The following is a 27,744-nucleotide window of genomic DNA, read 5'->3' as shown; positions in this document are numbered from 1 at the left end:
CAGTAACCCCTAGCATCAGAGTAGGAAATACAAAAAAAAGTTGAGAAAATTAGAATCTTGTTACATCATAGAGTTAGACACCAAGAACCCGGGTGGCCCTAATGTTGAAGAAGATCTGCATACACGCCTATAACTAAATTTAATTAATCTGCAGAAATACTTCTCAGCCCTGGAGAACAGTTTTTAAAGCAGATAAGTAGGAATTAATTTCACATTTAGCACAAGTAGAGCACACTTCAACAGATTGGCCAAATATACAATGACAGGAAAAAATTCAATCTTTTTAGTTTGACCACTTGGGCTGTATCACAATTAAGGGTGAGCGCAAAATCCGTTCCGCTCGCGAATTTCGCAGATTTTCGGTAAATCCGCGATCCGCAAATCCTGCGAATTTACTGAAAATCCGCAAAATCCGCGAGCGGCGGATTTGGGGGGCAAAAGTTCAAGCCTGTTGAACTTGTAACTATTTTAGGATGGCGCCGGCAAGCTGCCAGCGCCATCCTAAAATAGTTACTAAGTTAGCTTCAACAGGAAGCACTAATAGATAAAATAAAGCAGGTGCTCGAGCACCTGCTTTATTTTATCTATTAGTGCTTCCTGATGAAGCTAATGGCGCTGGCAGCTTGCGGGCGCCATTCTAAAATAGTTACAGCCCAAAAATGTGGGTTTTGTCGAGGTTGGGCAGGTGTGTGTTCTCCCCATATCTATCATCGAAATTTAGCTATGATGCTTGATGGATGCCTTTGCATTATTGACTTTCAGGAGCTCAATCCCTGTGCAGTTCCTGTGACCACGAGCTTCTCTGATCCATGCCTGTCCTTTTATGCACACAAGAGGCATGTGAACTCGCATATACGGCTCCCCCGTTTGGCCCTGCCCCTCACACTAGCGTTGTGCACCGTTTTCCATCCCCTTAACCACTATGAAGGACAGCTCACTCGAGGGACCCCGGTGCTCTTCGGTGTGATGGCAAAGTTATTCAGCCCCCCAAAAATGCGAGTTTTGTCGAGGCTGGGCAGGTGTGCGTTCTCCCCATATCTATCGTCGATAAATAGCTATGATGCTTGATGGAGGCCTTTGCATTATTGACTTTCACGAGCTCAATCCCTGTGCAGTTCCTTTGACCACGAGCTTCTCTGATCCGTGCCTGTCCTTTTATACATACAAGAGGCATGTGTGAACTCGCATATAAGCCTCGCGGATTTTGCGGATCGCAGATTCGCAATTCCGCAAATTCGCGATTTGCGAATTCGCAAAATTCGCCAATGCTTAATCACAATCAAATGATAACATAATGCAAGATGATTGAAATACCCACTTGGGATATATATAGGCAAATTTGCACAAATGGTACTAACCTCTATTAATGATTTAATTGCTTTTAAAACATGCTTTTAGCTATCTGTCCACGTTTCCTAAATAAATAAGGCAACCTATAAAGTGCTAAGTAATGTATTATTGATGCAGGCATGTAATACAATATCAAACCTTAAATAGTAAAACATTGTTAAGAAAAGAAAGATCAGAAAGACTGTAACAACAAAACAAAAAAACTACCAGTCTGTCTACACTGTTTGATTCTCACGTCACAATTGAAACTGACAAAAAAAGCATCAGAAAGACTGTAACAACAAAACAAAAAAACTACCAGTCTGTCTACACTGTTTGATTCTCATGTCACAATTGAAACTGACAAAAAAGCAATTATAATGGTGCCTCGATATCGGTGAACGAGGCAGGTGGCAGCCGCAATGCATGCAATGGTGACCTAACATCAATAAATCTGTGGGCAACCACACTCAGTGTTGTCAAACTTTGTTGTGAAGGGGTATTACCAATATTTATCTATATATATATATATATTCACTGAAAAAACCATAGGTTTCACACCAGTTATAGTTAGCTGCAAATTTTACTGACATAAAACCATTGAAATTCCACGTTATAGTTAGTTGGACTCACTATAACTTTCGCGTGTAAGGCACTGCTGATGACGTCACATATTACATCACTCATGACATGGTCAGTGACATCGCTCATGACATCACTAATGACACCATCCAGTGAATGTGTGTCTTTCTGAAAAATAAATATGTTTTATATATGTATATGTAAAGGTCGATGGAAGAATAAATGTTTAAATAAATGTTTTAATGAATGTTTTTAAAAAAAAAAATTGATTGGTTAACTGGCTTATTAAGTGTATCTTAGTGAATACATATATTAGCGAGTAATGTTTAAATATTTAAATATATGTATCAGTGTTTCACTTTGTGTATAATTGGCTACATGGGTTGGTGAGTAGCTACATGTGTGTGTATATGAGTTATTAGATGTTTTTTTTAGTATCAGTATGAGTGTCTGTATGGTTTGGTGGGGGTATTACTTTGCACATAGATGCATTAATGACTGACTCACTGTTTGTATGTGTTTTGAAGACAGCATATGTGCAGGACTATATGGGTGGATGGGTGTGTATATGTGTGTGTTAGTGAGTGAATGACTGTCCCACTAGTGTCTTTATCAGTAACAACATATGTTTTAATCTAGTATATGTGTGTATTGATGTTTATAAGTGAGTATATGTGAGAGTAAGAGACTTCCTGTTTAAATAAGTATGTGTTTCTATAAGTGATTGTTTAAGAGAGTAAGTATGTGTAAGTTTCCTTAGAAGTAAGGTGGTAGTGTGTGTATAGTTGTATATGCAAATAAATGGATGTTCAATAGTTTATTTGCATGTGTGAGTATGTGTGTGAGTAACTTTTGGATGCCTGTTGGTGTGTAACAGGATGTATTGGTGTATCACTACATATGATGAGTGAGTATATGTATGAGTGACTATATAGAACTTTTGGTGAATGAGTGGATGTGTATATAGATGGTGGTATTACTGAATTGGTTGTTGTAACTGGTATGGATATCTCCATTTTTTGAAAATGTTAATTTCTATTTTTCAATATGTGTTTCAAGGGTTACATTACACTGAAAGGAGGTCTGTCACTCTGTCACATAGATGGTGTCATCAGTGATGTCATGAGTGATGTCACTGACCATGTCATGAGTGATGTAATATGTGACGTCAGCAGTGCATTACACGTGCAAGTTATAGTGAGTCCAACTAACTATAACGTGGAATTTCAATGGTTTTATGTCAGTAAAATTTGCAGCTAACTATAACTGGTGTGAAACCTATGGTTTTTTCAGTGAATTTAATAGGTTTTTTTATATGCTAATTCCTAACTATAACTGGTGTGAAACCTATGGTTTTTTCAGTGAATTTCATAGGTTTTTTAAAAGCTAATTCCTAACTATATATAAGGCCCCAAACCTATGTTTTTTTCTTTGAAGTTCAAAATCTGGTTAATAGCAAATGTCTATAGCTATGAAATGTAATATTTTTGAAAATGAATAAATCCTATATTTTATTTGTATTTTAAAAAATTTTTTTTTTACCCTGGAGCGCTCCCGGGGCTCGGCTTGGGGAGCTCCCCGGAGAGCGTAGTCTTTTGAAGCCCCCCAGGGCGTGCTCCGAGAAGCATCCCGTTAGCGCCAATGTTGCGAACCAAAACATGATTGTGACGTATCGCGTAGCCGCGTCCGCGTGATACGCACGGCGTAAGCGCACCCGGAAGCACTCGAGCGAATACGATCGCGCAACGTAAACTTTCGACGCGCTTACGCGACGCGACCCGGGGCGCACCCGTGGGCGCGTCGGTCATGTGACCTGAAAATAACCCTTTTAATTGGTGCAGAACACTTTTACTTTCATAATGATGAAATCCCTGGTCTTGTGACCTAAAAATAACATTTTTCTTTGGTTCAAGCCTTTTTTTTCTCCAAATGATGAAAGACCCCACCTTTTTTCGTTATGCTGACTTTGTCCTTTGACTGAGGAAGACCTGTTTCAGTAATTGAGAGAGAACTATTTTGTACTTTCTAATGGCTACTGTAGCTGCAACAGCTGGAGCATCTGCACCACCACCACAACCACCAAGAGGACCACCACAACAGTACATTGGTGGTCAAGAAGAGGAGGAGGAGGAAGAGGAAGAGGAGGATGGGAGAAGATGGCTGCCTGAACAAAAAACCCCATACAAGCCCAAGTCACACATTGTATGGGAGTTTTTTTCACTCCCAGAGGGAAAAAAGAAAGTGAATGCGGCAAAGGTGACTTGCCTTATCTGTAAGAAACAACTCTCAAGGGGCAACCCAAACAAAAAGTATTCCTTTGGTAACAATACCATGACTCGACATATGATCCGTAAGCACCCTAACAACTATTCTCGTGCAGAGCTCAGGCAACTGGCCAGTAACCTCCCCCAGTCTTCAAGGACCACCTCCCAAAGAAACAAACCCACTCCATCGGGACCAGAAACATCAGAGATGATGCCTTGTATTCAGCAACAATTTGCTGATTTTAAAATCACTTATACTGAATGTGGCAAGCATATCGCCTATGGTGAAAAGAGCGTAAACCTCATCGTCTTCGCAGGTGACAATCACAAGTGCCCCAAAAAGAAGTCATTTCTTCTGTTTTTTGTTTTTTGCTCCAGTTGAGCCAGTTTCAATTCCCTTTTTTTTGTTTCTCCCCCTAAAAAAATACAAAAAAATATAAAACTGTTTTGAAAAGCCCAAAAAGTACAAATTGTTCAAAAAACATTAAAAAAATATAAAACAAAAAGAAGAAAAAAAACAGTTCTTTTTAGAACTACCTCCAATTTATAAAAAAAGGCTTCATTTTTAAAAAACTCTGTCATTCTTTTTTTCTCATGGAACGCTCCCCGGTCCGCTCCCCGGTGTGCGTACCGGGCGCTCCCCCCGCGCAAAACGGAATTTTTATTTTTTTTATTTTGTCCCGCAGGGCCCTTTTATAGCCCCCACATCAAACCTAGGGTGTCAGGGGGTTCACCCTGCCCCCTTATGGTCATTTCCCCCTTTGTTTTGGCCACCTCTTGTGTCTCGATCCTACAGAGACACAAGATGGCAGCCACTCCAGACTGTTTCAAATGTTTACAGACACCCGAGAGCCAATCAGCTTTCCGTGCGCAAGTCGCGGGTTGCGCCCGGGGCGCACCCCGGTGAGCGTACCGGGGCGCTGCCATAGATATATATATTTTTTTGAACCTAAATTACTCAAAATTCACTGGAGCACATATCTTGAGACATAGCAAAGGCACATCGGGCTACCAGTCCCTACAATTTTGCCAAGTTTGGTGGAAATCCATTCAGCAGTTCAGGCTAAAAGTGAAGTCGACCGCCCTATGGAAATTAACATGGGGAAAACACGTTTTGGGACCCCCCTTTTATCTCGGCCCCCGCTTGACGAATCCCCCCCAAACTTTCAGGGAAGGAGCGGAGCGGGCCTTTTTCTTGGAAAAATTCGTGAAGATTCGTCCACCGGCGCCAAAGTTATTCCCAATAGAATGTTGCGGATTTCCTATGGAAAGTAGATCCTAACTATACCTACCTACTGGCGACCGCCTGTAGGTAATATATATATATATATTAACTCCACACTTCCCTACTGCCTTGGTGCACTCAAACAGGAACACGAACTCAATTATAAGCCGAAATCAGAATTCTTTATTTTGTTTTTAAATACATGGAACGGTGAATGCCTAAGACGCATTTCGGGCATGAGGCTGTGTCCTTGCTCACTTAACAAACGAGGAGGCTAAACAGTGAAATTTAAAACACCCATTGGCGCCAAACACGTTGGTATAGTCATAGAAAGCGGACAGGAACCAATGCATAGTGAGTATGTTCTGGCGCGGCCATCTTATAGTGTCTGTACATAGCTATATCGGCTAATGCATCGCCTGCATAAAAGTACATATTTAAATAATTCACCTACGTAACTTATAATATCGAGTGCCTTGATAAAAACAATGCATTTAAATAAATACAATAATATTAAATACATTAAATTATTGTTCTAGGTCATTTCTAAGGACAAAAATGCTGTTAAAGTGCAACGTGCAGAAATTCATATATGTACAAATCTATATACAATCTCATATATAATACACAAATGTTTACCCAATACGGGCAAAATCAATAAAAGATATTGTAAAATGTACAAAAATGCAAAATGCAGTGCAAATTGGTGCAAAATCAGCTATGTACATCAGACCTACTGCTGCAAAATAGAATGTGCAAATACGCTTGTGGGCATGAAGGGTTAGCATTTTTACGTTTTCATGCTTTCATAACCTGACGGATTGTCAGCTCGACACTGAATAGGTGCAATAGTATTGGTTAAGCACTACCCAAATCTAAAAAAACATTTCTGCTCAAATGCATAGATAAACTTGGGAAAATTATATCTGGTATGCAGGAAAATATATGCCCTCCCATGTACCAATGTATGACTGGATGACTAAAACCAGGTTATTGTACTAACCATCTGCTATGTTACCCTTTCTGGCGCAACCCTATAGATCAACCAAAATAATGTGTAGTGCTGTGCATTTTTTTCATATACGTGTAAAGCTCAAATATACATAAAATACAGTAATCAACCGATTACTGTTATGAACAAATGCCTATATTGGTGCAGGAAAAAGTTTTTGTCAATGTGTAAATTAAGCAGAAATGAAAGCAAATCATGAAACTTCAAATGCGAGAAATTCAGCTGTTAATCAAAATAATGGACACTATAATTTATTATAATGTGGGCACATCAAAAGATAATGGCATGAAATATTATTATAGGAAATTATAAAGGTCCTCCCCCAAATTCAAACCTACAGGTGCTTTACTATTCAGGTTGACTATATACTTGGAGTCGAGTCCTGTTAGGCTTTTCTCCCTGTTACCCCCTTTCCTATTTACTGCCACGGCATCGATGACAAAATATTGCAAATGGCTGAAATCATTATGATGAGTGGTCTTAAAATGCCGAGCTACCAGATATGTCGGATCCGAATTACCTATTGCTCTTAAATTTTGCAATATTCGCATGTGCGCTTGTAGTTTGGTACTGCCTATGTAGTACATATTACAGCTGCACTTCAAGACATACACAGCAAATTCTGTGCGGCAGGTGTAATGCGCTTTAAGGGCTATTGGAGTGCTGGACAAAGGAGTCAAATACGATGTGGTGTTAACACCGAATTTGCACGCTCGACAAGAGCTACATTTAGAGAAAAAACCCTCGCGAGGGGACAACCAGCTGCCTGTCTGTCTAGTCTCTGGAATACTAGTTACAAGCTCATTCCGCATAGAATACGCTCTTCTGAACGTAACTGTAGGGGTCACAGGCATAACCTCTTTAAGGGCCTGGTCTGTTAGAATAATAGGCCATTCCTTTTTTACGATTTTACTAATCTGCCTGGCCTGTCTGCTATAACCAGTTATCAATCTTATCTCCTCTACGTTAGCTTACTCATTATCACTAATAGTAGAGTCCCTGTCGGGGTCCAACAGGGATGGACTAGCGAGGGCATTAGCTTTTATGATTGCTGAATCTAAACAATCAGAATTGCAGCCTCTCGCCATCAGCCTAATTTTTGCCTCCTGTTGGTGATACGGCCTCGCTTCAGTTGTACTGCAAGCTCTATGAATCCTAAGGAATTCCCCGTAGGGGATGCTAGCTATCGTATGCTGAGGATGGAAACTGCTAGCATGCAATATGGTGTTCCCCGAGGTGCTCTTCCTATGAAGACAAGTTTCAATCTTACCACCTTGTATTCGAACTTGTACATCAAGGAAATTGACCACTTTAGCATCAATGGTGGCAGTACAATGAAGATTCAACTCATTTTCATTGATGGTACTAACAAAATCACTGGCTTGTCTGTCATTACCTCGCCAAATGAGGAACACGTCATCAATATAGCACCAGTATTGCACAATATGTGTGGCCGAAGTGGTGGCATGGTGTACCTTGAGGACATGTTCCTCCCATAGACAACGTGGAGCCCCGCGTAGCTGGGGGAGAAACATGCCCCCATCGCCAAACCTCTCAATTGTTTAAAGACACAATTGTCGAACACAAATATATTATTATGCAGGCACCTGTCAATCATTTTGATGATCATCTGGTTGTGGTGATACATTTCAATTGGTCTTTTGTCCAAATAGAATTTAACAGCTCGAATGCCATCATCGTGGGCAATACTTGTGTAAAGACTTGATATGTCCATGGTTAAAAACAACAAATCTTCAGACCATTCACAATTGTTAAGGAGATGTAAGAACTCGGTTGTGTCCTTGATGTACGCAGGTAATGTTGTTACAAATTCCAGAAGATAAAAGTCAATATATTTTGAAGTATTTTCAAGAGTGCTTTTTATAGAAGAAACAATGGGTCTCCCTGGCACAGGTATTTCCTCTTTATGCACCTTCGGAATGAAGTAAATGTTCGGAAGAATGGGATGTTCATTATAGAGAAATTTGTATTCGTCTTTGGAAATGAGCCCCTTGCCTCTCCACTCATTCAAATCATCCTTGTATGATTTCTGTATACTTTTCACTGCCGTCATGTCAATTTTCTTGTAACATTGTATATCATCCAGGTGCCGATGAGCCTCCTTGACATATGCTTTCCAGTCCCAGAGAACAACGTTTCCTCCTTTATCACATTGATTATTAATGATGGAATTATAGCCTTTTAATTTCTTCATGAGGTCCGAATATTGTTTCATTTGTTTGCTGGGTGGCTTGCAATGTTTCTTGGTGGCAAATTGTAATTTCTTGAGCTTTTCTGTGACGCGGTCAGAAAAGATGTCGATAGCGTCACGCGGCATGCTGGGAATGAAAGTAGATACAGGTTTTAAAGGGCTTTTGGAGGTGTGCTTGATGTGTATCCCTTCACTGTCAGCTGCTGCTTGGGAGCTACTAGTGCTTGGTGCATCATTTTTCAATTTGTGCAATGTTCGCATGAGCCCAACATCCCTAGCTTGTAGCCCCGCACTGATCTGTGAGATTACTGCTGGTGTTATCTTTCCTGCTGTCTTAATTGCATTGTATTTTTTCAGATATAAATATATATGTGTATATATATATATATATATATATATATGTATATATATATATATATATATATATATATGTATATATATATATGTATATATATATATATATATATATATATATATATATATATATATATATATATGCACATACATATATGTATATATATATGTATACACAAATATATATAGATACAAAAACACATACACTGGGCTTTAAATGCGGCCCAGAGAGCCACATTTAAAGCCAGTTGCATTATTTTCAAGGCCTTACAAGGCAAGGGCCCCTGTTTATAAGACAGCTGATAGGGAGATACACCCCCTCGGGTAGTCTGCGCTCAGCCCATGAAGATCTATTGGTGGTGCCCCGGTTTAAGAAGAAGCGACAAGTAGGCAGCTGTTTCCACTTCTTGGGAGCCTCCTTATGGAACTCCTTGCCTCTGACTCTTAGATAGAGTAAGGATCTCCTTACCTTCAGACGGGCATTTAAAACCTTGCTCTTCACACAGGCTTTCGCTGTATAGATTGTTGTTAACACTTTCCCCTTGTTATGTTATTTATCTGATCTTTCCAATAGCGCCATGAAGCCCATGGGCGTACGTGCGCTGTACAAATAATAATTAACATAACATAACATAACACACATATATATGTATTAAGCATGGGCGAATTTTGCGAATCTGGCGCTCACAAATTTGCGTATTTGCGAACTCGCAATCCGCGAATTCTCGCGAATTTGCGTATTTTTTTTTGTGTTCGCAAGAGTTTCTGCCAGTTCGCGAGGGTTTTGTACCAGTTCGAAATTGCGAACTTACTTGTCGACTCGCAACGGTCGCGACTTTGTTGTTTCTACATCTGGTACATCATCACAGGTTCACAGCACCCTCTGTTTCACCACTGCCACCCTCTGATTCACCCATGCCACCCTCTGGTACATCACTGCCACCCTCTGATTCATCACTGTAGATTATGGGGGGGGGGGAAAGAAAGCACGCCTGCCCTGCGTGAAAACTGACATGAATTAATTTGGGGTTGATCAATGTGTCACTGAATTTAAACTTCCTGTCTGGCACCTGCTTCCTTATCTGTAGTTTGCTTTCTGTTGCAGTGCAATTTTTTTTCCGAGGACCTTTGTGGCCTACTTGTAGCTATTCTATGAGCCTGCTCTGAGGGTCAGAGCAGGGTCATAGAATAGTTGCGGAATGGTTACTTCTGATGAGTTTGAACTTTTGCACCTGCTGAGTGCTTTCAGTTTTGCAAAACTCGTTTTTCTGCAGAACAGCAACTGTAATGCCCCAAACAAACATAGACAACTGAACTCTAGAGGGACCCCTCAGGAAGCACTACAGGGAATGGTTACTAATGATGAGTGAACTTTTGCACCTGCTGAGTGCTTTCAGTTTTGCAAAACTCATATTCTGAAGAACAACAACTGTAATGCCCCAAACAGACTTACTTGTGAAAGTTGATTTCTAATCCAAAAGTGATCCAAAAAAAAATCAAAAAGGCCTCAAATCCAAAAAAGTGCAGGCAAATGTCAACCTGAGGAGTTATTCCGATAAAAATCATCATTTTCAGAAGGTTTATGCCGCTTGCTAGTAGATTTCTTGTGCAGAATGGCAAATGTTGTAATTTCGCGAGTTCCAGATTGTTGCTGCCCGCCGCATCTACATGTTCGCAATTGCGAACTCTCGCGATGCGTCGCCAAACTCCCGCGGGATCCTGAAGCAAGATCCAAAATGGCGCAGCGCTTGCAAAATATCGAGAAAAACAACTCGGCAAACATTGAATGACGGTAAGTGGACGCCGCACGCCGCAATATTGTATCACCAAGCAAAAAAATCCGCTGCGTGCGAATTTGCGGATTTTCGGTAAATTCGCGCATTGCGAATTTACTGAAAATATGCAAAATCTGCGAGCGGAACGGACTTTCCGCCCATGCTTAATATGTATGTGTATAAATATATAAATATATATATACATAGATATGTTAATTCATCCTTATAGTGGGGGACGTCTGAAGTCGCTTAGCATATGGTAGTGGTGATTTGCTCCAGCTCCACATTGCTATTGGTTTAAATATCAGTATTTCTTTGCAAGATGGGTTTTGACACAATAGAAGTGGATGATAAAATAAGTAAATATCTACCCTAGAGGAATGGTTTAACCTAGGGAGGAGTCCCAAGTAGGGACCTTGACATATGAAGATGTACCTCTACTGGGGGGCGTGGCCAACAGCCGAGCATGCCAGACGTAGACTGAGTTTGCTCCGTCCGAGAAACCCCTAATATATTGTTACATTATCCTGTTTCCGGCTAAAAACCCTACTCACAGTACACCAGAGAAGAGGCAAGGCCGTTAAAAGAGCAGGTGAGCCGTGGATGCGACTGGGATGTCCTGGCGAACGATTTGACTCGGAGCCGCGGTGAGGCCTGGAGAGAAGGGGAAAGCCGCGGCCCACAGTTTCACCGCGCCGGACCGGAAGTGGACCGGAAGTGGCCGCCTGACGGCGAGCGAGAGGGTGCGCAACCGTAAGCTGTGGGCTAGCTGACGGGAATTGGCTTCAGGACACTGCCAGTGCCTTGGCTGTTACCCTGCTTAGTGACTGAGGCAAGGCCGATCCCCGCAGAGGATAAGGCAGACACGCGACACACGCACGGAGCGTGGGGGGACGCTTCAGAGCCGGCAGCTGAAAGGCGCGAGCAGGGCGGCTAACTGAGATCGGCGGCTCCGGCTCGGCTCCTGAGCCCCCAAACGATCAGGGATTGGAGGACCCCCCACCGGAGGCCTGCGGGGACGGAAGAACCTGAAGTAAGGCAAGGAGGAGAGGCCCGGCGGGCAGAACCTACGCAAGGAGCAATAGTCGGGGGAGACCGGCCCGGCCCTGGGTGCGGGAAATAAATGAGGAGTTGGCACTGCTAATGTGAAACACTACAGACAGAACCCAAAAGAGGGTAGCCCCGTGCAGATCCATACCAGAATAAAAGACCCAGAGAGAGGTGGGAAAGACTGGCCGCACCCGGGAGTTGAGGAGAGCAACTACTGCGAGGGGCAAGAGACGAGAACCTGGCCTTGGCTGAGGCGGCGGACACGCGCTTAGGGCGCCGAAGGCAAGAAAAGCGCTGTGGTGCAAAGAGGCCCGAGAAGTACAACACCGCTACCACCTCAAAATCAAGTGGTAGCCGAACGCGGATACATGCGGTGAGGTGGGTCCATAACTAAGAATAGCAAGCTACTAATTGTAAACAGACTATGGAGACACGTTATAGCCAGGAAATATACCGATTGCGGCGCTTTAGAGTGGATTACACTACTCACCGGACCACTGGCGACCTCCACCTATGTACGAAGGGCGGCATTGTGGAATTGGGGCACAACGCACTAAGACTTTGGAATACTGGTCCATTTGTGGATAAGAAGAAGAATGGCAGCAGGAGATCGCTGTTAGAACGGAAAGCGAGTCCTGAAACATAACCCCCTCTAGAGATACAGGGGCAGAAACGAACTTCCACCATTTGACCCACGGTGGACGAAAACGTGGTGGATCTCGCTAGAAGAGGACACACCATTTGAGCACGCCCACAGCGTGGCAAACCCCTAGTGGAGGTGCGACAACCCCCCCAAAACAAAAAAAGAGACCACTGACCCCGGAAAGGAGGGTGGTCGGCACCCAGAGGTGGCCCACGGGGTGAGGAACAGAAGGTCGCAATGGGAAGAAATAGGCTCCGGCAACCGGACCTGGTCACCAGTGGAGCGGCGCGTTCCAATGGATCGGACGACCAACTGACGTCCACCAATAATGATATAATACCACCAACGGGGATGAGTGCAAAGGACGCGGAGCTGGACCTTATCCTAACGGAAATAAGGGCCTCTAGGGAAGCGCTCGAAGCCAGAATTGACACGATGTCGATGGGTTTCTCCCTGTTGAAAGACGACCATAAGAAGTTGGCTGAAAAAGTTGCAGAGAACAAACTGGCCATGACCGACCTCATACCACAGCAGACGGAACATTCCACATGCTTGGAGGTATTGGAGAAACAGCTCAAGGGGTTGAGAGACAGAGTGGACGATGCGGAGGGACGCTCACGACGCAACAACATCCGCATTTTAGGCGTGCCGGAGCAAAGCGAGGGGACCAACCCGACCAGGTTCGTAGAGAATTGGCTGAAGACCATAGTGGACCCTGCGGAACTCACCCAGATGTATAGTGTCGAAAGGGCGCACAGAGTGCCAATGAGACCGCCGAGACCAGGGGCACCGCCGCGGCCGTTAATAGCATGCCTCTTACATTTCAAAGACAGGGACACGATCTTGAAATCGGCGAGGGAGGCCGGGGCGTTAAAATAGGACAACCAGAAAATCTCAATCTACCCAGACTTTACGCAAGTGGTACAGAAAGCCAGGGCATCATTCTGGGGAGTGAAACGTGCACTGAGAGAGCGTAACAAGAAGTATGCGCTATTTTTCCCAGCAAAACTAAAAATCATCCACGATGGCAAGTCCTATTTTTTCGATGACCCAGAGGAAGCGTCTGAATGGATGGAGGTGGCACTGCCAACGCCCCTATCGAGAGACAATACCGCAGACACGCGGAAACAGAAGCATTCCACGAATGGGAGAGACGCCTCGACCCAAGATGGAGCACCAGAGGTAGGACTACTACGGGATGGACAAAAACAGGCATCGGAGGAGGGGATTCGGCGGACTCGGACTTGGTGTTGCTTACGACGGATGCACTGGCAGAGCACGACAAGAACATTGACACGGTGTCGAACAGCCAGGACAGCTCAAGTACAGTGGCATCAGACACAGATGCTAGTCTGCACCCGTCCCCACGCATAACGGCGCAGATGGCAGAGGACCTGTGAAGGAGGGCGGAACGGAGGCGGACTGGTGATGTATATGTGACACTGGAAAAATGTATGGAGGGTGGGGAAAGGAAACCAGAACAAATGTTGCTAATGGGGAATTTAACAGAGGTCCTTTGACTGTTAACCGTGGAAAAAAAAGCGGTTTGGGCACACGCCCTCCAGGCGTAGGGATGGCTGCATTCGTTTCATACCCCAGTTGGGTATTATGGTTTGGTCCCGCACAGTTGTGGGGCAGGGACCTCAAGGTTGGGGAGTTGCGCACGAACACGGCATATACAATGTACATTTTGCTTATATATACATGGGGAGCATGTGCAATGTCCGAGAGAAAGGAAGAATCAAGTCATGTCATTACCTAACCATTATCAGTTCTGCACCTGGAATGTAAGAGGTATGGGGTCGGTCCACAAAAGGCATAGGATAAGGGCGCAGCTAAACAGGAGACAAACACAAACAGCATATTTACAAAAAACACACCTGAACAGGGCGGAAGGGGAGAAACTAGCCCGCTCTTGGAAGGGCCAACTGTATGCCACAGACTACTCAGCATTCTCAAGGGGGGCGGCTATCTGGATCAGGAATAATGTGCCGTTTACCCTGGTGGGAAAGCGAGTGGACAAGAATGGGCAATATGTATTTATATGTGGTACACTGGATGGCACATGTGTAGTGTTGGGCAGTATATACGCCCCCAATTCAGAGCAATCCAGGTTCTTCGATGACATTAGTGGAGTGCTGTCGGACTGGGTGGGGCAACATTGGGTGATAGGAGGGGACTGCAATGCGGTTCTGGACACTACACAAGACAGGTCACACCCACCACTGCATGCAACGGACAGTAGGAAACAGGCTGAGGCACTGGCACACTGGACAAGTGGATGGAAACTGGACGATGCCTGGAGGGCCCTACACATAACCAATAGGGAATACACGTTTTACTCCCCGCCGCACAGGTTACACACCAGGATTGACCGAATATTTTGCTCTAGGACACTGCGAGGGTCGATCACCTCAGTATTACATATGGGTAAGACACTATCGGATCATAACCCGGTGGAGCTGTCTTACAATGGGGGAAGATACTCACTCCCATCCCGACATGGCGTCTTTCGCCAGGTCTACTAGAGGACCTAGTGTTCAAATCATAACTGCTAGACGCCTGCACGAAGGACTTCAAAGAGAACGAAAACACTGCTAGCAGCAGGCAAATAGAGTGGGACGCCTTCAAGGCAACTCTACGCAGTGTGTAGAGGGAAGTCTAGCAGTCCTGGATGGTGAGGCGACGGGCAACGACGGAAACCTCACACAGTTGCAGGAGGCTCATATCCAACATGCAGAACTTCTGAAAGAGCTAAGGTTAGTAGATCACTGGGAATACACAAATAGGATGCATACACAGGCTGACAAAGCGGGTGCTCTACTGGCACGCATGACGCGCAATGCCCCAGACAATGTCCCTATAACCGAGGTGCATGACCAGGCTGGAGATACAGTACGGACCCAATTAGATATAAATGATATGTTTTGGACGTATTACGTGGACCTATACGGAGCGCATGCGCCGCTCTGAGAGCCGAAGTTTGAGTCCTTTCTGGCTGACACTTCTATACCACAACTGACAGATACACAACAACAGCCCATTACTCTGGGGGAAGTTAGGCAGGCCATAAAAGCACTACCGAGGAACAAAGCACCGGGCTCGGACGGGTTGCCGGCGGAATTCTACTTGACTTACATTGATGTCCTGGCCCCCCGCCTACTTGCGCTGTACCAAGATGCGCTGGAAAATGGTAAACTACCAGAATCGAGGCTACAGGCACTAATAGTGTCACTGTTAAAGCCTGGGAGAGTAGCGCGACAAGTAGAGAAATGCAGGCCCGTATCACTATTAAACACAGACTATAAAATACTCAGCAAAATATTGGCAACCCGGCTGTCACAATATATCCCAGATACGATACACCCGGACCAATGCGGTTTTGTACCAGACAGGAGCACCGCATTGAACCTGAGGAGACTGAGTCAACTAATGGCCCGAGTAGAGGAAGGGGAGAATGATGAAGGGGGTATATCACTGGACCTTAAGCAGGCCTTTGATTCCCTAAAATGGGATTATATGATGGCAGTATTATGCAAATTCGGCATTCCGCAGGCATACACAAAATGGATCGCTTTACTGTACCACAAACCCACAGCACGCGTTAGGACCAATAGATGCATATCCGCCCAACTTGCAATCGCAATGGGGACGCGGCAGGGATGCCCGTTATCACCCTTACTATTTATAATAGCCCTGGAGCCCCTGATGATAAAAATCCGCACACTGGCGGATACTATGGGGATCGTTCGACTTACTACCCACCATATCATCTCTGCATATGCGGACGATATATTGCTGTTCCTTCGCGACATGACAAACCCACTTAAGCCAATATCGGAGGTATTTGAGGTGTTTGGAGAGATATCGGGCATCGCGATTAACGCGTCCAAATCATATGGGTATAGTTTTCACAAGCCCATGACAGTCACACACATACAATTTGCACCCTACCAATTCCAAATAGCACCAGTAACATTCAAATACTTGGGTATTCAAATATACAGGGAAGCACAAGATCTAGTGGAGGACAACCTGGGTAAGGCTCTTAATGCGCTAAAGCCACAAGTACGTTTTTGGAACACCTTACCATTATCGGTTGCAGGCAGAGTAGCAATTTCAAAAATGGTGGTCCTGCCCAGACTGCTATATTACTTCATAAATGTGCCTGTGCTGGTGCCCAAGGCCTTCTTTAAACAACTACACACGCTGCTGACAGAATTGGTATGGGGTACGGGCAGGAGACATATAAGTTTAGCCAAGCTGCAACTGCCAATAGACGGCAGAGGTATGGGAGTACCTGATCTGGTAGCCTATGGCTACGCTTGCCAGCTTCAATGGTTGGCTTACTGGCTAGCAGGTCGTAACTTGCACGTATTGAACATAACGGAGGCGGATAGAAGTGGGGGTTGCATACACCGATTGTTGCTCCCAAAAGCAAAAATAGCAGCATCGCCGCCCCCCCCTGCTTAAGCTTGCGATACAGCAGTGGAGGGCAGCACTCAGGTACATTGGCAATCACCAGGCTTACGCACCCACGATACCCCTTCTGGGCATCCCCATAGGAACTGGAACACTCACAGAACGCAAACTAAATCCATGGCACGATGCGGGGGTAACACAACTGGGGGACTTCTTCTCGGAGGGTAGAATTCTTCCACGTGCAGAATTTATGCAGTTGCACCAGACGCCGCCATCAATGTTTCTATTACATGCACAAGTCACACACTACATCTCCACACACTGGGTGAGAGAAGGGGTAGAACCGGAAACGAGGGCCTTGCTCTTCATGCAATATCTCATGGGATCAGGCAGCCATTTAACAAAGTGGCTCACTAGGGGTATTAGAGGGAATAAAGCTATTCCGCTGCAGCCACTTCGTACACGTTGGGAGGGTGACACAAGCGGAGACATTGATGATAAGGGCTGGGAAAGGATACTGAAGCTCCCCAAGAAAGTGTCACGCAACCCTAAGTTCAAATTCATACAACTCATGATCATTCATAGAGCATACTTAACCCCACACAGAATACACTCGATGTTCCCTGAGTCGTCCAACCAATGCCCCAGATGCCACCGGGATGACGCAGGTATGCTGCACATGTTCTGGGACTGCCCTAAGTTGGGGCATTACTGGGCCACAATCCACCACATCATGGCGGAGGTCGCCCCAGGAAGACCTTACGACTCAACACTATACAACATGCTGGGGCTGGGGTACAAAGAAAGGAAGAGGAGTGTAGCCACTAGATTTGTAGACCTGGCGTTATTATTAGCAAAGCGAGCGATCGCAATGAAATGGAAGTCAGTGAAACCGCCGAGTGTGGAGTCATGGAATACTGAGGTGTTAAGATGTGATAAGGCAGAGGGCCAAGGGCTACAAAGAGAGGAGAGAAGAGGCCTACGCGAGCACCCGATCTCCATAGAATGGAACTTGATGCTAGAGGAGTTTGACACATGCGCGAAGGAGCACACTGAGTGAATATCTACGTCAATAGGGGGCAGGTTGGCGGACTGACGAAGACATGGGAAGGCTCCAAATTGGGGTTCTGGACACGCTCTAAGGAGAACCACATGGACGTTGTTCAGGTTGCAGACTTGAAACACATCGTAACTAACAGGCAGCATGGCAATGTGAGAATGATATGTCGGTTGGACATTATATTGCAGAAAATAAAAGAATGGACATTGCCCGCTAGGAAAAGTCTCTATACCATGTATATGTGCCGGGGGGTTGGGGGGGTGGGGGGGGTTTGGTTGCAGCAAAATTTAAACAAAAGTAAATCTGTAGAGTTATTGAATGTCATGGGGGGATCAGCACTAACAAAGTAAATGGAAAAAGTGATACTATTGATGTGAAGATGCTGAAGGCACCACACAATATACCGTAACTAAGAGGTGACGAAATGAATGTAAATGTAATGGTGACCTTGCTATGACAATAAACATATTTTTTTTTAAAAAGAAGATGTACCTCTACTGTGCACCAAATTTGCCATAAAGCTTTGTTTGGTCTTGTCACTAACGATGACAAACTCATCTTCATTTGCTGGTTGATTTCTTACTATAGTTTCAGAGTTCTATAACAGATCTTTACCAATGTTGTTTGCATATTTTACAGCTGTCTTCTGTGATTTCTACAACCATGATGGGCACTGCATGTGGCACTACAAGCCTTGTGGAGACCCATGCCTCCGAACATGCAAAAACCCTCAAGGCAAATGTGACAAGCACACCAATCATCTGGAAGGTAGAGCAGATTGTGATGTATATTGTGCTGATGTCTTTCTTTTTTGATTTATTTTTGTAGAGGTGCAAAAGAGGAATACAGAAATATATTACATCAAGAATGTATCGTACATTCATGTCTAAAAGCAGCAAAAAATCCAAAATCATTGTTTCATGCAGAGAGCGCGAAATGGATAAATACATTTATGATCCATAGAAGTGCTGTCTATAATAAAGTATGTTTCAAAGTGCTGACAATATACATTAAACTAATCTCTTACTTCAAGATACCATAATTAATTTGAAAACCATCATACAAGTGTAAAATATCCCAATTCAAAATGTACAATGTATAAATCGCATTAAGGTCTTCTTGATGTCAAACCCTGAACATTGTATTGAGCCATTGTGAAAAAGTGGGGTTTATAGAAGTTTTTCAATGCTTAAATATCAAGAAACAGGCTACTAATATTCACTATATACCAATTTTTGGAATATATATGCTGCCCTTGCATAGAAAAAAAGCCTATCACTGATAGACATGATTATGTGGGATTTGGATAATGAATTCTTTATTGATATATTTATATTCTAGAAATATTTGAGTCTTTCACAGGACCATATTATATGGGACCAATTATCATTATTTAGACTGTTACACCTAAAGCAGGAAGCTGGGTTACATGGTAACATCGCATGTGAAGGGTCCGGTGTGTAATATAGTACCCATTTGGAATAAAATTGCATTTTAAGTACGTTTGCGCCTCTGCGGGTTAAAAAATTTAAATTATTGACTTTTTTCCAGATGTTTTTGGATATATTTATATTTTCTTTCCTCAACTATCTGTTGGCAACTTTGTCTAATGTATTTTATGCTTTTGCTTTCATCAGCCAGTAGTTCCACCACCCCTTCTTAACATAAGCGGGGTTTTCTAAAAGATTAAATACTAGTTCTTTTTACTCATTTACAGATGAAGGACGTATCCTTTTTGAGAACTCAAAGATTCTGCTATATGAGCATTGCATCTATTTGACCCATCTATATCACTTCGTGTTTTCCATGTGTTATAGAATAATAAATGTGTCACCTTACAATACTCATTTCTTTATCATCTTATCACTATTGAATGGTCTAATTCTAGCAGAGTTTGTGAAACCAAAGCTACAAAAGTAGATGCTGCATTAAATTGTGGTATCCCAATATGATTAAAAAAATATGTTCACCTGGCTGAGAACTAAGACCTGTTACCAGACCTTCTAAGAGGATTTAATTAAACACAATCTATTCTGGATATTGTTGTCCTGTAACATAAGATCCATTAATTCATCAACATATTACAAAGTAAATTGATGTCTTTTTTTAAATATGGACAAGAAATGTGCAAAAAAGGTGAAATAGTGCATTTAAAAATTTGTCAGGGCTAACCCAACCTCCTCTATGAAGTAATAAAAAAAATTGAGTGATCAGTTTGGGTTAAAAAAAACTATTGTCCCCCTTGTGCTGATTCAATCAATCTTGTGGAACACCCCAATTGTTTTTCTATTATCACGTTCATGCACACGTACTCAAAATGCATAAAGCCTGTTTTCTGCAAAAAATATCTCTTCTTTTATTAAAAATGTTTCCTTTTATATTCATGTAACGCTGAATCACAATAATTGATATTTATACACATAACCACAGACTCAATGTCAATATTACAAATAGATATTTCATAACATTTTTGCATCAATCAATCTTATACTAAGATGTAAAACAAAAAGAGAAGGACTCCTTTGTCATTCCTCCTATTTCCTCATGTGTTTAAAAATCACAATATTCATACACTGTTTTTTTTGTCTGTGAATCTCTGCACATAAATAATTCTTACTAAACATTTCACATATTATCACAATCTCATACAAGCAATTTAAAAAAACAGTAAATCAAACCAATGTTCATACAAATATAGTGAAAGCAAAGTTGTGATGCAGCGTTTCAGTGGACTTGTCTTATTCTGCACCACCTTCTTCAGGACAAACTTATTTTTTTAAAAGAGAGTAGAGTTCTCTTTGAAGTTTGTTGTCTTAGCCACAAGTAATACATCTCATTTTGGTAGAAAACTTCTGGAGATAGATGTACCGGTAGTTACTTCCTATTATAATCCTTATTAGTTCCAATTTTAACTGGTTTGCACACTTTCCTTTCATCAATGAGGAAGCGTGCATTTATTCTAAAATTTCAGGTCACCGTATTTCAGTAATTGCCAAGTGCCCAGCTTATTCAGTGACATATCATAGTTTTCACAAGCAGTCTTCCTTCTATTCTTTAAGTGTCCTCGAATGAGAGTTGTTCTGGCAAAGATCCTGTGTTAATGGGTTAAAATCCTGGCATAGAAACAAAGAAAGCCTTTGAAAAAAGGAGGCATAAAAACTACAGGGGGAAGCTGCAAAGAAAAAAAATTACAATGGCAGGAGATTTATTGTTTATCAAAGCTACTCTCCTAAGTATGGTAAATGGGAGAGACTTCCATATGGCTAGCAGTGTTTACTTTTTTAACAAAAATGTCTTATCATTTAAGTCATACAAATCATTATTGTGATTTATGAAGTTTATATTCAAGTACCATTTAGGGTGTTGAAATAAACTACTTTGTAAATCTTTCATTTGCACTTCTGGATTACTGTTGTATAAGAGCACCTCATGTTTAGCTTTATTAAATGTATATCCAGCTAAGATCTGAAATAACATGACATGTCAAAAAACTTAAGCTGGGATTCTTTATCTGGCTTTGACAAACAGCATATTGTCATCTGCATTCAGCTTAATACAGGACATTCGAGGTTGGAGGAATGGATTCAGGTATATATCCAAATTGCACTAGCCAGAGTTCTGTGAAGAAAGTTAATAAAATCAGGGACAATCCCACCAAGTCCGTCTGCATACTTTCATGCTACCTGCCTCTGATGCCGTAATAATCAACTTAGGTGTTGCTCCGTATGCAGCACATTCATAACCAGTCTGATTGGATTTATGAACCCACACATATCTAAAATACTAAAGAGCATTTCCCAAAGCCACCAAATCAAAAGCCTTTTCGCATTAAACAAAAATACCACAGCTGGGATTGTTTTTGTGTTAAATATATCTAGAGATTCTGTTAAAGAATTGTTGTTGTGTAGTTGACTGCCCGGTGATGTCTTTCATAGATGGTCTGTTAATTACTGTATTGTGATGTGCATATGACCCATTACTCTTTTAGTGAAAAACAAAAGTAGTACTGTGTTTTTGTCATGTAAATTCATGAATGTAATGCGCAAATTGGGGTTTTAAATAAACTATAGACCGTCTAGTTCAAAAAGGTGCAAGGCCGCAAAATATGTGGAAAAAATAAGGTCAAGAGGATTTATTTGCAGTAGAGTGTCCCAAAGAAATAGTTGCTTGAGTGGTTAGAGTATAGACAAATAGGATGGAGTCCATATAATGGATATCCTATGTAGGTAAGAATAAGGTATTGTGCAAAGGATGAATGGAAAGTACACTGTGGAGCAGAAACAAGAGCGGGACCGTACTACAGCCAAGGCAAAGCTTTGAGCTGTTTCAGCCTCAATGATGCTGTTGTAGTTTTGTGAAAGAATTTGGCTGTAATTAATTCACGCAAAATGCAAAATCATTCATACAATAAAAAATGGTAGTTATTGCAAGCATGATAGTTTAGCCAGTGTTTCAAACAGCTGGAGGCTATATTGGCTGCCAGTACTAGCCACATCTAAGCTGTTCATGTTCTTGAATTATTACTGGCATCAGACCTTTGATAGCACCCAAACACCCACATTATAATCTTTACCCAGAGGTCAAGCCATACATAATCTTGAGACAAAGGCCAGGAGGCAACCCTGCATGCAAGTAATCGATGTTCACTCACTACCTATGCAAATGAAACTGAAAAAAGAGTAATACAGTGGCAAGAAAAAAAATCTGATGAAAACGTAAGGGCCCTTCTTGGAGTTGTGGGGAGGTGAACTGCCACAGAATGCAAGAAGTTTGCAACTGGAGGACTGGCAATACATACCTAATGCTTCTGAACATGGACTCTATATCAATGTGAGCAGGTCATTATTCAGTAGTGTGGCAGAAGTGCAAATCACTCTAATGTCCATACTTTCACATGAAAAAATATGGAAATATTTTAGACACAGCAGTACAGTGCTTGGAAAAACCATGCTGTGCTATGGTAATTAAGGATAGAGGCAAACTTTCTTTCTCTCAAAACTTGCAATTTTATTTTTAGGAAATGTATCAGGATGAGGAAAGTTTCTATCAAATTGCATATAAGGGCATACCAGCTTCAAGTTTGGTAGTCTTAAGCCTCTTTTACCAAACAAGTAGCAGACAATATTTGGAATTGATGATGTCTAATCATAACTAAAATGGTTGTGTAAATTGACAGTAAAAAGATTAACCACTCATCTACATTTAGGTGGAAGGTATGTAGAAAATCAAAGTTTATTTAGACTATAGTCTATTAAACCGCAGAGAATAAAAACACACATATAAAAATTAAAATATCCATCTGATTTACATGATAAAAAGAGATAACATCAATAATAAAATAGTCTCATAACAACTTCGCCTCTGGAGCAACACTAACTTCCAATTAAAGCTGTTAATTAGGAATTAAATTTACCAAAGCAATTTCTTCACCACTTGCCTTTTAGGCTGATGAAAGTTGCAACAACTAATAATTGCATATCATGTCAAAATATGTTTGCATCTAATCTCGACTTTACACCATACTTTAAAAAAAATGAGTCTTATAAACTTTCAATGAAGTATAAACATACCATTAGAATGTGTACATTGGAGGCTTTCAAATTTAGTCCACAGCTGCAATTATGAATTTGAATTTAAATTTGAATTTAAAATATTTGTATAGCGCAGCGTACACCAAACGGTTTCTTGGCGCTTAGGAGGCATGGAAGGCAGGAGCAGAGAGATAAGAAGAGAAGGATTTATTGTGGGAAAGCTTGACTGAACAAAAAGGTTTTCAAACCCTTGCGGAAGAGGGAGTAATGTTTGGCCGATCGTAGATGGTCGGGGAGGGTGTTCCAAAAGGTGGGTGCCAGAAATGAGAAATTGGACCCTCCCCACTTTTTCCTCTTATAGCGGGGTACCTGTAGGAGGGATTGGGAAGATGATCAGAGCTCTCTGGTGGGGACATATTCCTTTATCAAGGAGGAGATAAAGGCAGGGACTGATCCCTGGCGTGCCTGGAAAACCATGCAACTGGTTTTAAAGAGGGAACGTTGCCGAACAGGCAACCAGTGTAGCCCCTTCAGTAGTGGCGTTGAATGATGGGAGCGGGGAAGGCCGTACACTAACCGAGCCGCCTGATTTTGCACAAGCTGGAGTTTTCGTAAGCTATAGGCCGGAATGCCGTTGTACAGGGCATTGGCATAGTCCAGCTGGGAGATCACAAGGGCAGACATAATCAACTTTAGTGCCAAGGGGGAAAAGAAGCGGGAGACAGTGCGAATAGTGCGGAGAGTGAGAAAGCAAGAAGAGACGACGGAGGTGATTTGTGAGTGAAGGGTGAGGTGATTATTTATTTTAATACCTAGGGTCTTGACTGTAGGAGAGGGAGTGGGAGTGGGAGGGGAACCTAAGGAAGAGGGCCAAAAAGAAGAGTTCCAGGGACTGGAAGAGCCACCAGTGAGGACCAGCTCGGTTTTATCTGGGTTCAACTTCAGATGGTTGTGGCTCATCCAGTCCCTGATAAAAATCATAATGGTTTGAAAATTAGAGATAGAGTGGGAAGAAGAGGAAAGATTGAAGACGAGCTGGAGGTCATCTGCATAGTTGTATACAGTGACCTCCAGCTGCTGGAGTGCGAAAATAAGAGGGTAGATATAAAGGTTGAACAAAAGAGGAGAGAGAGAGGAACCCTGGGGGACACCACAAGTGATCTTGAGTGGAGTTGCCGTGAAATCCCCCAGCCGGACCGCCTGGGTGCGATCCCGCAGGAAGGACGAAAGCCAGACCAGAGCTGAGCCCCCGATTTCCGCCGCTCTGATACATGAAAGCAAGATGGAGTGGTCCACCGTATCAAAAGCTGCGGAGAGATCGAGGAGCACCAGGGCCTGATGTTTGTTTTGGTCCAAGCCCTCCCTGAGGTTGTCCAGGACCGACACCACGACGGACTCGGTAGAGTGCCTATGCCGAAAGCCTGCTTGACAGGACGCCAGACCCCCGGTTGCTTCCACATGGGCGCTAAGAACCGAGGTGACATGGCGCTCAAGCACCTTGCCTAGGTAGGGCAGCAAGGAGATGGGCCGGTAGTTGATTGGGGTGGATGGATCGGCGCCAGGTTTCTTTAAAATAGGCACAATAGTAGCCGATTTGAGAGCTGGGATCACAACCCCTTGTGCAAGGGAACTGTTGAGGAAGGTGATCGTGATCCGTGGCTGAGTGCAGACGGAATAGATCCGTTTGAGAATGCGGGCCGGACAGATATCGGCCGGGGAACCTGACTTTACTTTAAGGAGTGTTTCCAAAAATACTTCTTCCGTGAGAGGGGGGATCGAGAGTAGACAAGGTTGAACAGTGGGAGGGAGGGGATCAACATAAGTAGAGGAGGGGGGAGGGATGTTGATCTTGATATTAGAGATTTTGTCCAGAAAATAATGATTCAGTGAGTCACACAGGGACTGGGTAGGAGGAGGTTTAGGAATGTTCCTCTCTGAAAAGGCTAAATCATGAACGATGGTGAAGATTTCTCTCGATTGGTTTTGTGCCGCTAGAATTTTAGATGAGAAATCGGCAGTTCTGGCTCCTAAGATGGCTTTTTTGTACTCCTGCAATAGTGTGAGGTAGTGAGTTTTCTGTAGGGGACAATATTCCCTTCTCCACAATCTCTCAGCTCGCCGGAGGGACAACTTTTTTTCCTTTAGCTCTTCGTTGAACCACTGGTTCTCCTCCTTAGGTCTTTTGGTTGATATCCGGCGTAAGGGGGCTATTGAGTTGCAGCCTCCCGCAAGCCAGGTATCAATCACAGTAGCTTGTGTTGAGGAGGGTAGGCCCGCCAGGTCAGGTGTCGAGTTTAAAAGGGAAGATGATAGTGAGGTAAAGTCAACACAATTCCAGTTCTGTGCCCAGGTGTTTTTTGCCAACGGAACCTTAGTAGCGGGGTTGAGGTGAAGGGAGAAAGAAATAAGGGCATGATCAGACCATGGGCATGGGGACACTGATATTGAAGAAATGGCATAGTTAAGGGACCAAACTTGGTCTAGCACGTGTCCATGTACATGTGTCGGAACTTGAATGTGGGGAATAAAATTCAGTGATGAAGTAGTTCTGTGAATTGCTTGGAGGCTAGGCATTCAAAGGGGTCATTGGGCCAGTAGTTAAAATCACCTAGTACTAGGACTGATGCATGATTAACCGCCAGCGTGGCCAGTAGATCCTGAAAGGCTGGCATAAACAGAGGAATGGGCTGGGGTGGTCGGAATGTTAACAAGCAAATGAGCGGGGGAGAGAAAGTGGAAGAGCGGACCACAAGGTGCTCGGTGGAGTCGATAGGGATGGAGGGGAGGAGTTGGAAGTTATACTCCGACCTGGCAATGAGCGCCACGCCACCCCCTTTCTTGCCTGCCGGGCGGTCGGCACGGAGGGCCGCGTAAGCAGGGGGAAGGGCAGTTAAGAGGGATGGAAAGGAGGACTCACAGAACCAGGTCTCGGTTAGAAACAGTATGTCCGGCTTGTGGGAATCAAGTAGGACAAACAGGTCTTGGTGGTGTTTTACCGCCGACCTGGTGTTGAGCAAAATAATAGACAGAGGAGGAGGGGGGAGAGGAGGGAGAAAACGGGGCGGCGATGATGGTGGGGTGAGACCAAGGGTGGAGATGGTACTAATGGTGGAAATCGAAAGCGACCAATTACCTTGCAGAGTTTTAAGGCCCTCAGAGGAATAGGAGATGAAAGGGGCATAAGGACGGGCCCCTAGCCCCGTCTGGCCGCGGACGGGCGCAGACGGGCTTGACTTAGGCGCGACTTCGGCGCACATTCGATGCGCCCGCTGCGCTCGTCCGCTGTGCGCACGGGGACACATCGCAATTTATGGGAATCACCCCCGAGCAGCTGGACCGCTAACTGCGGTCTGGCAGCCTTCAGGCTACACCCAAGATGGCGCCCGCCCTCCACACAATCGGCACGAGCAGCCGTGATGGACCGGGGCTGGGGAGGCCACACAAGAGGGAGTAAGTGCGCAGTACGATGTATTTTTTAAAAATTATGTTTGCCATCCATGAAACACTTTCCATCTACAAGGAGTGAGTGATAAGCCTCGGTTTGATCCTACCTCAAATTTTAGAAGCTTTCTCCACCATACTGGATTCAGCACCCTTGAATGATATGGGAAGAATGTACGGTCCTGAAGGAGATTATCACCGACTGAGTGGAACTCTTTGAGCTGAGATAGCTCAAACTCTGGCCCTGTATCCCGTAGAGTTCTTTTCCTTTATATCTTTTTTGAATAATGAATCAGTTTTAAAATTTTCTGTGTCCAGTGGGAGGGCTAGACTATTGAGATGAACCCCTCATGTCACTTGCCCAAAACATCTCACTGAGGTCGATTTCCTTCATGTACATCTTCATACTTTTTTCTTTCGAACACATTTGTATTCTATGCCAGAAATTCAAAGTTATATTTGCTGACATGTTGTTCTAGGAAGTTAACCCAATTTCCATACTGATTGCTTTTACCATTATCGATGAGGGTAGGGCTAAATATTTTTGAGGTTATTGCCCTCCATTTCATTACAATCATATCTCGTCCGCAAAAATAACATATAACGTTTGTGGAAGGACCCTAGCTTTATAGGCAGTAAACACCTGGGTTATAGTGACCCAACAAAATCCCTTTTTAATTTCTTTAATCGTCCCACAGACGTGGGTGTTCTAGTTCCAAAGATTCCTCCTAAGTTAAGTTTCCAGATCTACATGTATAACAGGGTTTCCGCTATTAAATTCCCCAATAGTCTAAATGCATGATTTTTCAATCAATCTTGTGGAACACCCCAATTGTTTTTCTAT

General features: G+C 43.3%; 1 protein-coding gene across 1 annotated transcript in view; it reads left to right on the top strand.

The window, feature by feature from the left end:
• The window catches only part of LOC147733211 (mucin-5B-like), a 1,334,855-nt gene that overhangs the window by 856,621 nt on the left and 450,490 nt on the right, over positions 1 to 27,744 (top strand). Inside the window, exon 19 of the mRNA XM_086956056.1 lies at positions 18,568 to 18,696. Coding sequence (XP_086812182.1) covers positions 18,568 to 18,696 — 129 coding nt within the window. The remainder of the gene's footprint in view (positions 1 to 18,567; positions 18,697 to 27,744) is intronic.

Source organism: Lissotriton vulgaris, chromosome 2_1 (assembly GCF_964263255.1).
Source record: "Lissotriton vulgaris chromosome 2_1, aLisVul1.2, whole genome shotgun sequence".
NCBI classification, from domain to species: Eukaryota; Metazoa; Chordata; class Amphibia; order Caudata; family Salamandridae; genus Lissotriton; species Lissotriton vulgaris.
Note: the sequence above shows the minus strand (reverse complement) of the source record. Positions and strands in the feature narration are given on the sequence as shown.